The sequence below is a fragment of the Heterocephalus glaber genome, unplaced genomic scaffold (assembly GCF_053883595.1).
Source record: "Heterocephalus glaber isolate CG9 unplaced genomic scaffold, H.glaber_assembly_v1.0 deba00001593, whole genome shotgun sequence".
Lineage (NCBI taxonomy): Eukaryota > Metazoa > Chordata > Mammalia > Rodentia > Bathyergidae > Heterocephalus > Heterocephalus glaber.
The window spans coordinates 3,922,902-3,936,411 of NW_028258368.1; the positions used below are offsets into that span (position 1 = coordinate 3,922,902).

At 39.3% G+C, this 13,510-nt stretch overlaps 1 protein-coding gene and 1 pseudogene across 18 annotated transcripts in view; one reads left to right on the forward strand and one right to left on the reverse strand.

Annotated features, from left to right (window-relative positions):
- The window catches only part of Syne1 (spectrin repeat containing nuclear envelope protein 1), a 473,610-nt gene that overhangs the window by 279,695 nt on the left and 180,405 nt on the right, over nt 1-13,510 (forward strand). For all 18 annotated transcript variants that reach the window (XM_087193553.1, XM_087193567.1, XM_087193559.1 and 15 more), the window contains 7 exons: nt 1,928-2,053; nt 3,343-3,519; nt 4,758-5,023; nt 6,809-8,969; nt 11,469-11,806; nt 11,997-12,141; nt 13,285-13,503. In XM_087193553.1, coding sequence (XP_087049679.1) covers nt 1,928-2,053; nt 3,343-3,519; nt 4,758-5,023; nt 6,809-8,969; nt 11,469-11,806; nt 11,997-12,141; nt 13,285-13,503 — 3,432 coding nt within the window. The remainder of the gene's footprint in view (nt 1-1,927; nt 2,054-3,342; nt 3,520-4,757; nt 5,024-6,808; nt 8,970-11,468; nt 11,807-11,996; nt 12,142-13,284; nt 13,504-13,510) is intronic.
- On the reverse strand, nt 40-1,387 carry LOC101715284 (actin-related protein 2/3 complex subunit 1A pseudogene; annotated as a pseudogene).

A 13,510-nucleotide genomic window follows, 5' to 3' on the forward strand; every position in this document is an offset into this window, starting at 1 on the left:
CTGCTTTTAAAAAAACCAGCACTTTCACCGATTATATTCAAACAAAAACACAGAATATTTGCACGGTCGTGTTACAGTGTTTCCTGGGCTGGCTTTCCTCACCGTCATGTGAATGGCAGGGCCGTGCTCAGCTGCTGTTCTCATGCTGGATGGCGTGGTCACTCAGCTTCACATTATTTGGAGGCCCTGGATCGAAGACTCTAAGGTCTTGAAATCCCAAATTGGCATGGCTCCATCGATGCACGTAGTGCAAAATTTGTGACAATCTTGCTTGTCCACCTCCTAAATAGACACTTGAGTGATACTATTCTGGTGCAGTGTCTCCAAGGCTGTATTGCAGTCCTCAGTTGCGGCCCTCTTGTCCATGCTGCGGAAACGTTCCATGGCAGACATGTTGCGCTGGATGCTCTGTTTTGGAATGTCAAGCTTGGAGACAAAGATCAAGCAGCCACGGTCATCATAGTTAAAGAGCATCGTACAACAGTCATGGCCAGCAGCTACAACACTGTTCTTGGAGACAAATGACACACTCAAGAGGGGTGGGAACTCGGTATTCAGAGTGGAGACCTGCACGCTTTTTGAGGCATCAGCAACAGACACGGTACTGTCATGGCTGACCCAGACCAAGTGGCTCCCACGGGTCAGAGAAGCTGACACAATGGACCCAGCCACCAGTGCCACTGCCACCGGACTCTGACATTAGCTGGCCAAAAGGCATCTTGCTGCCCCAGGGCGTCCTGGTTGGCTTTTCATCCACTTCTTTAATGTAGGCAGAAAACACTCTGCATTTGAAGTCACATGATCCTGCTGCCAACAAAACATTGTTGGGATGCCAATCCAAGTTCAGGACTACAGAGCGAATTGGCTTTTTAATGTGCTTGCTTATCCACCAGTCATTTTCAGACTCGAAGTAACATACGGAAATGAGTCGTGCTCCACTTCCCACAGCAAATTTGTTCCCTAGAAGGGACCACTTCACAAAAGTGTCTGGGCGGTTAATCCTCAGGATCACCAAGGTCGGCTTCCATCTTTCTGACTCCAGACGTAGGCATTGCAGTCAGCTCTGAAAATGACAATGAGGCCACTCTTGGGAGCCCAGTCAATACCTGTGATGTGTCCATTGTGCTCCCTGAGTTCATGAGCTTTCACCCGCTGGCTCCCATTCTTCTTATAGATGTGAACTTCGTGATTATTGGGGCTAAGGGCAATCTAGTTATGGTCCCTGTTCCAGGCATGATAGGTGATTGGTTCTAGTAAAAAGCGATGCAGGGGGCCGGGGATTTAGCTCAGTGGTTTCGCTGCCTGCTGCACAGGCGCAAGGACCCAAGTTCGATCCCTGGTACCAAAAAAACCAAAAAAAAAACAGACACAGGGACATAGTCTTAGTGTTATCAAAGGACAGAAGCTGAAGTCGGGGCGGTCTGGAGGGGGTCGCAGCGGAGAATTCTAGGACTCTAGTCAGTCTACCCGAACAGGCTCCAGTGGTCACAGGCAGAGGACCAGGCTATGGATTCTTGCTATGAAATGAAAAATAAGTGAGAATGTGGCAGAGAATCTGTGACGAATGGAAAAGTCTCGGGTTTTCCTCTTTCCCAAACCATGCAGACAGCCTTACTTATAATGAGAAACGAATGGTAGACAAAATAGCCCTTGTCAGTGTGGTTTGAATTCTCTCCTGTAAGTCACAAACATAGGTCAGAGAAATAGTAAAAATGGTGAGCAAAGAAAGATTATTTTTTTTGGTTTTGGTTTTGGTTTTGGTTTTGGTACTGGGAATCAAACACAGGACCTCTTGCCAATGAGCTACATCCCTGGCCCAAAGAGAGATTATTTTTGAAATGTCTACAAAATCCTACCAATGGCACAAATATTTACTACCTAAATAATGCACACATCCATCTGACTCTGATAATTGCCTTTTCCCCAGGTCAAACACTTCAGAGCTTTGCAGGAGCAAGCAAGGACTTACTTGGATCTCCTTTGTTCCCTGTGTGACTTGTCGAATTCTTCAGTAAAAACCACAGCAAAAGATATTCAACAAACAGAGCAAATGGTAAAAGTATTTAAAAATACATTCAATTGTCTATTCCATTATTTTCTCTTACTAGAATGTTATAAGTGACATTTAAAGAAAATACCTCTTGGGTTATTATTGCCATAATACTTGTATGGCCATTGTAATAAATCAATATTTGAATTTCAAACAAGTCAAAGAAATGTGAGCATGCTGATATTAATGACTGCATTGCACCTGGATCATTTAGTCCCATTCAGTTGATACTCATTTGCACCTTCTTCATCTTTGCTCCTTAATGACCTTTGTTTCTTTCTTTTCCTATTTTTCCACACCTTTTTTGGTCACTTTCTCTTCTACCTTTTTCTTCACATAATACTTATATGAAGGACCTTGACTCTTTTTTTTTAATCAAGGATGCTAAGTAGCATGCTGTTTGTCATGACCCTTCTAATTTATTGGTAATGGCTATCAAATGTGGTATTGAGAATAATTCTGAAGCTATATCTGGCCTCAGTGGGAAGCATTAGGATGAGTGATGGGTACCTGACTACATGGGACGGGGACATCCCGGGTGCCCTGTGCTTACACCATTGCTGCTGTAGCTTTCAATATTTTCAAGCAACACATTCAGGTTTAAAAGAAAAATAAGACTAGGTTTTTGTATTTAACTTATTAAATATTTACAAGATAGTAAAATGATCCAAAAGAAAAAAAGTCTTACTATAATAAGGTTTTCCTCTTTCATCTTATTAAAATTAACCTGCCTTTAATTCCTTATGAAAGATGATATAACCCACTGTTTTTATGGAAATGATTCTTTGAAAGTATACAGTTTCAAAGACCACAAAGCAAATCTAAATATATATCTGAAATATTAATAACTCAGAGTTTCAAAAAATAGGAAAATAAGTGTGGAACAGATAAGAATATAGGTCTTTTCTAGTTACCCCAGAACCAAATTCACAAGTCAAACAGATGTGTCTATGGAAAAACACAATGGGAAAAACCATAAGGATAGCTTCTAATCTAATAAATTGTTAGAATTGCTTGAAGTGTCACAACACTGATTAAAATCATATGGAGTAACTCTTAGACATTGAAATGTTTTAGAAATTCTAAATCCAAAAGAAAGTCTACTTTTCTTGAAGCAAATAGAGAAGTGCTTTTCAGATTCATCTGTGTGTGAGTGCATATGCATGCACACATGCATATACATATGTGTGTCTGTCTGTGCTTCTGGAGCAGCTGAGGAGTTGAATCTCTGATTCATTGAACATAATTGCTTCTATCTAGGCTGCTGACTTTTACTGTTGTGTTTTCCCAAGATTGAACAAAGGCTCACCCAGGCACAGAATTTAACTCAGGGCTGGGAAGAGATCAAGCACCTGAAGGCTGAGCTGTGGATTTATCTTCAGGACACCGATCAGCAACTGCAGAATATGAAGAGGAGGCACTCCGAACTGGAGCTAAATATTGCCCAGAACATGGTTGCCCAAGCAAAGGTAGGAATTAATTAATTAAATGATCAGTAGCTGGATCTGTGCCTTCAGTCGGACAATCTATGTTCAGAAAGGAAGCAGGACCCTAAGAGAACAAGAGATTACCATGACTGTAATGAATGTCGCTGGAGCATTCTCTGAAAAATTTACTGGCAGTAAAGTTGACATGTATTCAGTATATTCACTTCAATATTCCTGGGTATGTGTCAGTCTTTAGACACTGGCACAACTACTGAAAGACTATGAGATTCTGAACAGCCTTCTTTGGTGTCAGGGGAAGGCAGATCACACCGGAAACACATATAAACCCTATGCAGTGGCACACACCTGTGGTCCCAACTACTTGGGAGGCTGAGAGGGAAGATCACTGAGACCAGCAGTTCCAGGCCAGCCTGGGCAGCATAAAGAGAGTTTGTTTCAAAAGTAAGGAAGGAAAGAAGGAGGGAGGAGGAGAAGGAGTGGGGGGGGGGAGGAGAGAGAGAGAAAAGAAAACTTTCACATATATTCCTTGTGTTCCAGATGTCCATTTTTGTCACAGAACATTCACTCTGTACTTTATTCCTGAGTAAAGAAGCTGTCGTTTAGTTTACAAAGCCAAAAGGCTGCTGCTGGGCAACCACTAAACATTATTAATTTTCATTACCATGTTCCTAAAACTATAGAATTATTACCTATTGATTAATTATATATTTAATGCATGAATAATTCAAGTATAATAGAAATATTACTCATATTTATAATATTAAAGTATAATAGAAAATAATTTTAAGTATATCAACTTGATTGGATGTAGGATCAGATTTTCAACAAACCTTAAGATTTTTTTTATGGGTTACATGTGTTTTCTACTAGAATATTTTGGAACGACAAAAAAAAATAGAAAATAACATAAATAGTTCTCTTTTTTTCTAAAAAACATGAAATCTTTAAAACTTTTTAGAAAACTAAGGTCTCACTTCAGTGTAAGGTATTTTTTTAATGATATAACATTGTTTCACATTTATCAGTTTTTCTTAACATTTCTAAAAATAACCAATTGAAAGAAAATACCACCGTTGCTCTGATTCTTACACAGTTGAGAATTTAGGTTAACAAAGCAGTATGGTGAATTTTAGATTTTCTCCTCCATTTTTTCATATTAAAAAGATTTTTAAATTCTTTGAGATATCATGTCTGTGTTTCACTCTGTTTGATGGGGAGGGTTCATAATGCATTACCTATCTTTTGTGGTTATTCCTCAGGATTTTGCTAAACAGCTACATTACAAACAAGAGTCCATGAGCACCATCTTACAAAAGGTGAATAAGTTAACAAAGAAGCAGGAGTCTCCTGAGCACAAGGAAATAAGTCACTTAAATGACCAGTGGCTCGATCTGTGCCTCCAGTCAGACAAGCTATGTTCACAAAGGGAGCAGGATCTTCAGAGAACAAGAGATTACCATGACCATATGAATGTCGTTGAAGCATTCTTGGAAAAATTCACTACGGAATGGGATAGCTTAGCCAGGTAATAAAGTTCTCCAGGGGGTCACCATAATGCTAAGCCAGAAATGTCTTAATTACTTTAAAAAAAATTTTTTTTTGTCTGTATTGTTACCATCATTACCTACCAGTATCAATATTGGTAAAACATTAAGAACCTAATGTTGTCAAATGGATATGGACTCATTGATGTGAATTACTCGTGGTAATTAGTATTAACTACCAGTGGGAAAAAGAGAAGTGTTTAAAAACAGTTCTCTTGGGTCAGGTATGGTGGTGTATTCCTATAATTCCAGTACTCTGGTAGGCTGAAGCAGGAGGATCACGTAATCAAACTACCTTGGACAACTCAGTGATTTAGTGAGACCCTGTCTCAAAATAAAGTAAAAAGCACGATGATTATGTATCTCAGTGGGAAGGCCCTGGGCTCAGCCTCTAGTACTGTACCAAGAAGAAAAAAAAGGAAAAACGAAAACACTTTTTCTCTGTGATCTCAAAAATATTCCAAAGACTATTACTCTATGCATTTAAGGAATATCCTAAGAATATTTCTAGTTTTGCTTAATTACCAATTATGGGGCTATCATCTGTGAGTTCATGAAGTGAATCCTTCCTGAACAGATAGGCTCCAGGGATTTCTACCAAGTCATAAAGTAGCACTTTCTGTGTAATTCAGTCAAGCTTAGTCATATTCTAGAAAATAGTAAACAATCCAAATTCAGGTAATTTGTTTCCCTAGAGATTTTATAGTGATTGAACCCCTCTTAACTTTTTCTTTGAAAAGTAAGGGTCTCCCCCACATACACTGGGTCATCATAGGAAAGCCTTTTCACACTTTTGATCATTATAATTATTAAAATCTGTACTTCTGTCAAGATTTGTGAGTTTGCTGCAATAAAAAGCACTCAATATTATGCTAGATATTGTTAAATTATAGTGATATTTTGTATCTGTTTTTGTGTAGTGTTTTCCAATATGTTTACCCTTTTTGATGCTCAACATGTTACTGGTCTTTGGGATGAATCCAGTCTATCTCAGCACAAAGCCCCATATTTGTGGCTTATAATAGGCCCACAGATGCCTCAGACCTAATGTGTCCAGCACAGAATGCAGCACACTCCCCCAGGCCTGCTTTTTGTACTACAGAACTGATCATTTTATATTTATATTTGTAAGAGACTATATAAATAGATGCCGTTTCTTAAGTGTGTTCTGAAATCAAAAGGATGAGAATTCTTTGCATCTCACACTTGTTTTTAAAGATTTCAAAAATCTGAGTACATAACTGTTCAAAAATACCAAGACAAACAGCTGAATAACTCTTAGAGCCATTAGTCATACTTACAACCATCTAGCATTCTGTTGTTTTTTGGATCTTATGCCTGTATGAAAGTACATAAATCATGAATCTCTTATTAATTTTTTAAATGTCATTTTAAAGAAAGCAACAGATTAATGCTTCACATTGTTTAATATTATACAGATCATCAAGGATCTCATTAGTATGCAGATTCTGCACAGTTGATGAGAGCCACAGTAGGCTAGAAGTATCTTAGGTGTGAGTGAAGGCCAGCATTAATCGGCAAAAGGAGGGTAGAGATGTACCTAGGCAACTTGATTCGATTCACCCTCTGATATAGAAATAGATCAACTAGACTCATATTCCATAGTAATTACAATACTTCTATCAATAAACTATGAACTGAGCCACTCATGGTGATCCTGGGCTAAGAACACCCACTTAAATGATGAAATGTAAGTTAACATGATATGAACTAATTATCTCTTGTGTCTTTCAATATACTTACAGATCTGATGCAGAGAGCACCGCTGTCCACCTGGAAGCTTTGAAAAAGTTAGCCTTGGCCTTGCAAGAGAGAAAGTATGCCATTGAAGACCTGAAAGGTCAAAAGCAGAAGATGATAGAGCATCTGAATCTAGATGACAAGGAATTAGTCAAAGAACAGACAAACCACTTTGAACAGCGCTGGTTTCAGCTTGAGGACCTTGTTAAGAGGAAAATCCAAGTGTCAGTCACTAACTTGGAGGAACTCAATGTGGTGCAGTCCAGATTTCAGGAGCTAATGGAGTGGGCAGAAGAGCAACAGCCCAATATTGCTGAGGCTCTGAAGCAGAGCCCCCCGCCTGATATGGTGCAGAACCTCCTCATGGATCACCTGGCCATCTGCAGTGAGCTGGAAGCCAAACAGCTGCTCCTGAAGTCTCTCACAAAGGATACTGACAGGGTGATGGCCGATCTTGGCCTCAATGAGCGCAAGGTGATCCAGAAGGTGCTTTCTGATGCACAGAAACACGTGAACTGTCTCAGTGACCTCGTGGGCCAGAGAAGAAAGTACTTAAACAAAGCCTTGTCCGAGAAAACCCAGTTTCTCATGGCAGTATTCCAGGCAACCAGCCAAATTCATCAACATGAGCGGAAGATCTTGTTCCGTGAACACATCTGCCTATTACCAGATGATGTGAGCAAGCAGGTTAAAACATGTAAGAGTGCACAGGCCAGCCTCAAGACTTATCAAAACGAAGTCACTGGACTTTGGGCCCAGGGTCGAGAATTAATGAAAGGAGTCACAGAGCAGGAAAAGGGTGAGGTGCTGGGTAAGCTTCAGGAACTGCAAAGTGTTTATGACAGTGTTTTACAAAAGTGTAGCCATCGGTTACAAGAACTAGAGAAGAATCTAGTTTCTCGAAAGCATTTTAAGGAAGATTTTGATAAAGCTTGTCACTGGCTCAAACAAGCAGATATTGTTACATTTCCTGAAATCAACCTCATGAATGAGAGTACTGAGCTTCATGCACAACTGGACAAATACCAACACATTCTAGAACAATCTCCAGAGTATGAAAATCTGCTACTTACACTCCAGAGAACCGGGCAGGCCATGTTACCATCCCTGAATGAAGTCGATCATTCCTACCTCAGTGAGAAGCTAAATGCTCTGCCACAACAATTTAATGTCATTGTTGCCTTGGCTAAAGACAAGTTCTATAAAGTCCAAGAAACAATACTTGCTCGGAAAGAGTATGCTTCCTTGATTGAGTTGACAACCCAGACTCTGGGTGAACTCAAAGATCAGTTCTTGAAGATGAGGAAAATCCCCACAGACCTGATCATTGAAGAGGCTCAGACTCTCCAGGACAGCTGCAGGGCCCTTCTCGGTGAGGTGGTGGCCCTCGGGGAAGCAGTAGATGAGCTGAATCAGAAGAAAGAAAGTTTTCGCAGCACAGGTCAACCTTGGCAGCCAGACAAGATGCTGCATCTTGTCACTTTATATCACAGGCTGAAGCGACAAGCAGAACAAAAGGTAGGCGTATTAGAAGACACCACAAGTACTTATAAGGAGCACATAAAGATGTGCCAACAGTTAGAGAGACAACTAGAGACTGTGAAAACAGAGCAGTCCAAAGTGAATGAGGAGACGCTGCCCGCGGAGGAGAAGCTCAAAATGTATCACTCCCTAGCTGGGAGTCTGCAGGACTCAGGAATTCTGCTGAAGCGAGTGGCCCTGCACGTGGAGGACCTTGCTCTGCTTCTGGAACCTTTAGCTTATGAGAAAGCCAAGCATCAGGTCCAGGCTTGGCAAGAGGAGCTGACATTGTTGACATCCAGCATTGGCGAGACGGTGACAGAGTGTGAAGCCCGGATGGTGCAGAGCAGGGACTTCCAGACGGAGATGAGCCGCTCCCTGGACTGGCTTCGGAGGGTAAAGGTGGAGCTCAGTGGGGCCATATGCCTGGACCTCAGCCTCCAGGATATCCAGGAGGAAATCCGCAAGGTTCAGATCCATCAGGAGGAGGTCCAGTCCAGCTTGAGGATCATGAGCGCCCTGAGTAACAAGGAGCAGGAGAAGTTCACTAAAGCCAAGGAGCTGATTTCCGCTGATTTGGAACACACCCTTGCTGAGCTCGCCAAGCTGGATGGAGACGTTCAGGAAGCTTTGCGTGCCCGGCAGGTCAGTAAAAACATTTGGTCTGGCTCTTTCACTTTGCTTATTTCTAAACAAGATCTGAGAAAGTCTATTTTTTTTTTTTTGGTTGTTTAGAATTTCTTCCTCAAGTATTTCTTTTATGATACTATATAGAACTGTCTTTGATGGTGACTTAAAAGGATGTTTTTATTGTGTATGCACATGATGTTCTTCCATGGAGCTTCCATGTTACTTTACTTTTCTTATATTAGCGTAATATTTCAGTCCTCTCTCATTTTGAGAGGTTGTGGATAATTTTAATAATATAATTCCTAGCAGATTCAACCAACTTTGGATAGAAAATACATTTTTTAAAATTCTGGACATACAGAGTTATTTTCTTCGTCACTATTTCCTAAATAAAATAGCCTCCCATCTATTCACACAGCATTTCCATTGTACTAGGTATTGTAAGTGATCTAGAAATGATTTGTTTAAAGTATAGAGGAGGCTGTGCATAGGTTATGCAGCTACTGTGCCAAGTTATGTAAAAGACTTGAGTATCTTTGGATTTTGGTATCTGTGGGGGTCCTGGAATTAATCTCCCATAGAGACTTGGGAATGACTATATTAGAATATTAACAAATTTGGTTAACAATGAAAACCCTTTTTACATAATGTGAACCCTAGAATTTCGAGGATAACACTGGATGGGGTGACTTCAGAGAGAGAGGCAAGAGGGTGATATAGCCAAAACTCTGACCTGAGGCTTCTTTCTCTGTGGGATGACCTGTTAGCTGCCCCATCTCATTGTCACTTCCTCAGGGAGGAATGCCTCCCTTATCTTGCTTCCTTGTACAGTACCACAGCAGAAAACTTGGGGACCAGAAAGAAAAATGGGAGCATGTATAGAACTTCCTAGATTGGCGTCCAAGTGTGGCTGCTCTATACCTCGAGTAGTCTGTGCATTTGAAAATAAGAAGAAATACAATAGCACTCAGAGGATTACCTCCTGTAAACCTTTTCTTTTTTATTAATTTTATTGGTACATTTTAGGTATACAATACAATGACATTCATCATTGGAGATTTGCACCTTTACATAATCTCTCTTGGTTCTTATTTTTTCCCCCATTCTCCTGCCCTCCCTTCAACCCCTCCATCCCTCCCTATTTACAAAGACTTTGTTTCCATTATTTCGTTCTCTCATTTTAATTCCATCCCCTTCTTTCCTTTGTGCCCCTCACCTCCACCTTTTCTTTTGTCTGTCTTCAGGCACTGATTCCAGGAGATTTCAATTAGCTGTTTAGGTAACAGATTTCTTCAAGATAATGTAGCAGTTATATAAAGCCTTGGAGGAAGCCAGCCTGAGCTAATTGACCTCTGACTAATTACTCACATCCTTTACTTCTCAATTTTGAGGACATGATACCTCCCTCGTTAGGTTCTTCTTAGCATAGGGCCTGATGGGAGGTAGCCCCTGATGAATCTTAACTATCATTTACCTTTATTTTCCACATAGATTAAGGTTAATGCTCTAAATAGTAAGTCTTTTATTTTAATATTTGATTGAAATGTTAATAAATTTGATCAGGTAAAATTCTGACATCTTAAACTTGTGTGTTTGGCATACTTTTACCTTATCATGTTAACTAAAAAGCATTGTTAAAAAAATTTTTAAACTGTTTCCCTATAGCTATAGGTATAAATAGAGATAGACCTAGAGTGAGTGGTAACAAATGAAATTTTCGGTCTTGAAAAACATGTCATGTAAGCTTGCTTCTTTTGAGTGGATTTTTTAAAAACCCAAATCATAAATCTAGTAAGAGATTTCTATTTCTGCCATCTTGTTTTATTGATTGTCTTGACCCAAATAACTGAAGGTCAAGTCATTGGAAATATTTGCTATCTCCATTCTTTCCTTATTCAGAGCTGACCTTTTTTGTACTTTCTCACTGCTTCTGTCTTCTTTGATGCACAGCATGGCTTATCTTAGCCATTCACTGATGGCTGGTTTGCAGTGTGTCCTTTCCTCCTGGATTTGAAAGGGCCAGCCTTCCAGACTTACACTTTTCTATTTCAGTCTCTCTTCAAGACTCAGAGGATACTGTTTCATGGTAGTAATCACTATGTGGTCTGGTGACTGCTAGTTTGGATGTCTGGTGTTGTTCCACTTTTAACCAACTGAGGTATAATTGTACTGTGCTAAACATTCAACTTGCCACATATCACTAAGCATTATATTGTTTTCTGTAGAGAGAGGAAAGTTTCAGAACTACTCAGGATATCAACATATATTTTTATTCCATCTCTCCTCTTCTTTATTTATTTTAAATGCAATGATAAAGTTATAGCAAAAATAGTGGGAGGAAAAATAAAAGGTGATGAGGGGTGACACCACAAAAAAAAATTCCATCAAGTTATCAAGTCACTTGTACCTGTACATTCATGGGACCAAAAACTGGAGAAGTAGAAAAAGTGAAACTATCTCCTGCAAATGTATTGCAATTGGAGCTTGATTATATTTGCAATTACTGTTTTTCAGGCTACCTTGACTGAAATATATAGTCAATGTCAAAGGTATTATCAAGTCTTTCAAGCAGCTAATGATTGGGTTGAGGATGCCCAAGAAATGTTACAGCTGGCAGGCAATGGCCTAGATGTGGAGAGTGCAGAGGAAAATCTCAAGAGCCACATGGAGTTTTTCAGTACAGAGGATCAATTCCACAGTAATCTGGAGGAGCTCCAAGGCCTGGTGGTCAAGTTGGACCCACTCATCAAGCCAACTGGTAAAGAAGATCTCGCGCAGAAAATGAGTTCCTTGGAAGAGAGGAGCCAGAGAGTCATCCAGGACTCCCATGCCCAGTTAGATCTCTTGCAGAGGTACTTAGAGTGGTTTAGTGCTTGATATTTCAGCAAAGTGAATCTTCACACAGAAAATAGAAATATACTAATGATATATGCTAGTGTGTGACTTCATTCCCTAAGAATCTTTAGACATACTGACACTAAAGCTTTGTGTAGAAGCGGGTGATTTCATGTTGCTTATTGAGTTCTGTTGGGATTTTTCAAGATGCACAATTCAGTGGCAAGATTATCAGAAGGCAAGGGAAGAGGTTATTGAATTGATGAACCATGCGGAAAAGAAATTGTCTGCGTTTTCCATGTTGAAGACTTCTTCCAGTCATGAAGCAGAAGAAAAATTGTCACAACACAAGGTCAGTATTTTTTGTAATTTTTATTTTAAAATGTTTATTATTACATCTTAGCTGTACATAATGTTTACATTTGGATTAGGAGGTGGGTACATGTATTACCATATCTTGATCTTTTTATTTCCTTTCTTTTCCCCTCCCTTCTTCCTCCCTCTGTCTTTGGGTCCCCTTACCTCTTGCAGAAGATCTAGCTCCATGTTTCCTATTACCTCTCTTTTATTTTAAAATTATTTGGACTTCTCTTAGAAGTTATGTGATATTTAAGCTAGTATACCTAATTTACTTCACTTAGTACTATGATCTCAAGGTACATCTATTTTCCTAAAATGACTCAAATTTATCCTTCTTTATGGCAGAGTAGTACTCCCTTGTATATAAGTACCACATGTCTTTATCCATTCATCTGTTGATGGACATACGGGCCACTTCCAAGATTTAGCTATTATGAATTGTTCTGCTATAAATATGTGTATGTATGCATCATTGTGCTCTTAAAGTATATCTTAATTATAATTGTAATGGTTCTTTTCAACATGATGGTTGAAAAAACACATCATTAAATCTCCATTTCTATTTTGGTTCCTTAAATATGATGGATAATTAATCACATTTCATAGAAGTTTCCGTATAATTGAATGCTGCTACATTTTTTGGATTCTCATTGGAAATGCACAGCTAAGGTTCAAAAGAGACATTGAGAGGAGTTTGCTTCCAATAAGATGTGGCTCTTAGTAAATGTCAGTAAATATTTTCTGTAGATAAAATAAATAAAATAAAAATAAATAAAATTCAAAAAGTAATGACTAAGTTTTCCTCATTTATCATAGCAATATAAGGAAGACTAACATATTAAAATACCAAAATCCATTTGCTTGTACTTTTGCTGCTTTTTAAAAATGGGAAAAACGGCATCTTGAGTAGCAAATAGGCTTTTACTTTTAATAAATAAATATCCACCTTACCTTAAAAAAAATTCAAGCGTAACTCAGTTTTGAAAACCAGTGAAAAGTAAGTTACAAGATGAAAATTAATTGTACAGAAATGTTTCCTTTTGCAGGTAATTCTGGGCTTTCCCCAAATCCATAGAATTTTTAAAGAATCAATCTCTCATCCACCACTTCTCTCTTTTCCTCACCCCCACCGTAGGCCTTAGTGTCAGAGGTTGATTCTTTCCATGAGAAAATTGTGGCCCTAGAGGAAAAAGCTTCACAACTGGAGAAATTCGGAAATGATCCAAGCAAAGCAACCCTAAGTAGGTCAACAACCACTGTCTGGCAGCGCTGGACGCGTCTCCGTGCTGTGGCCCAGGACCAAGAGAAAATACTGGAAGACACAGTGGATGAGTGGAAGGGTCTGAACAATAAGGTGATTT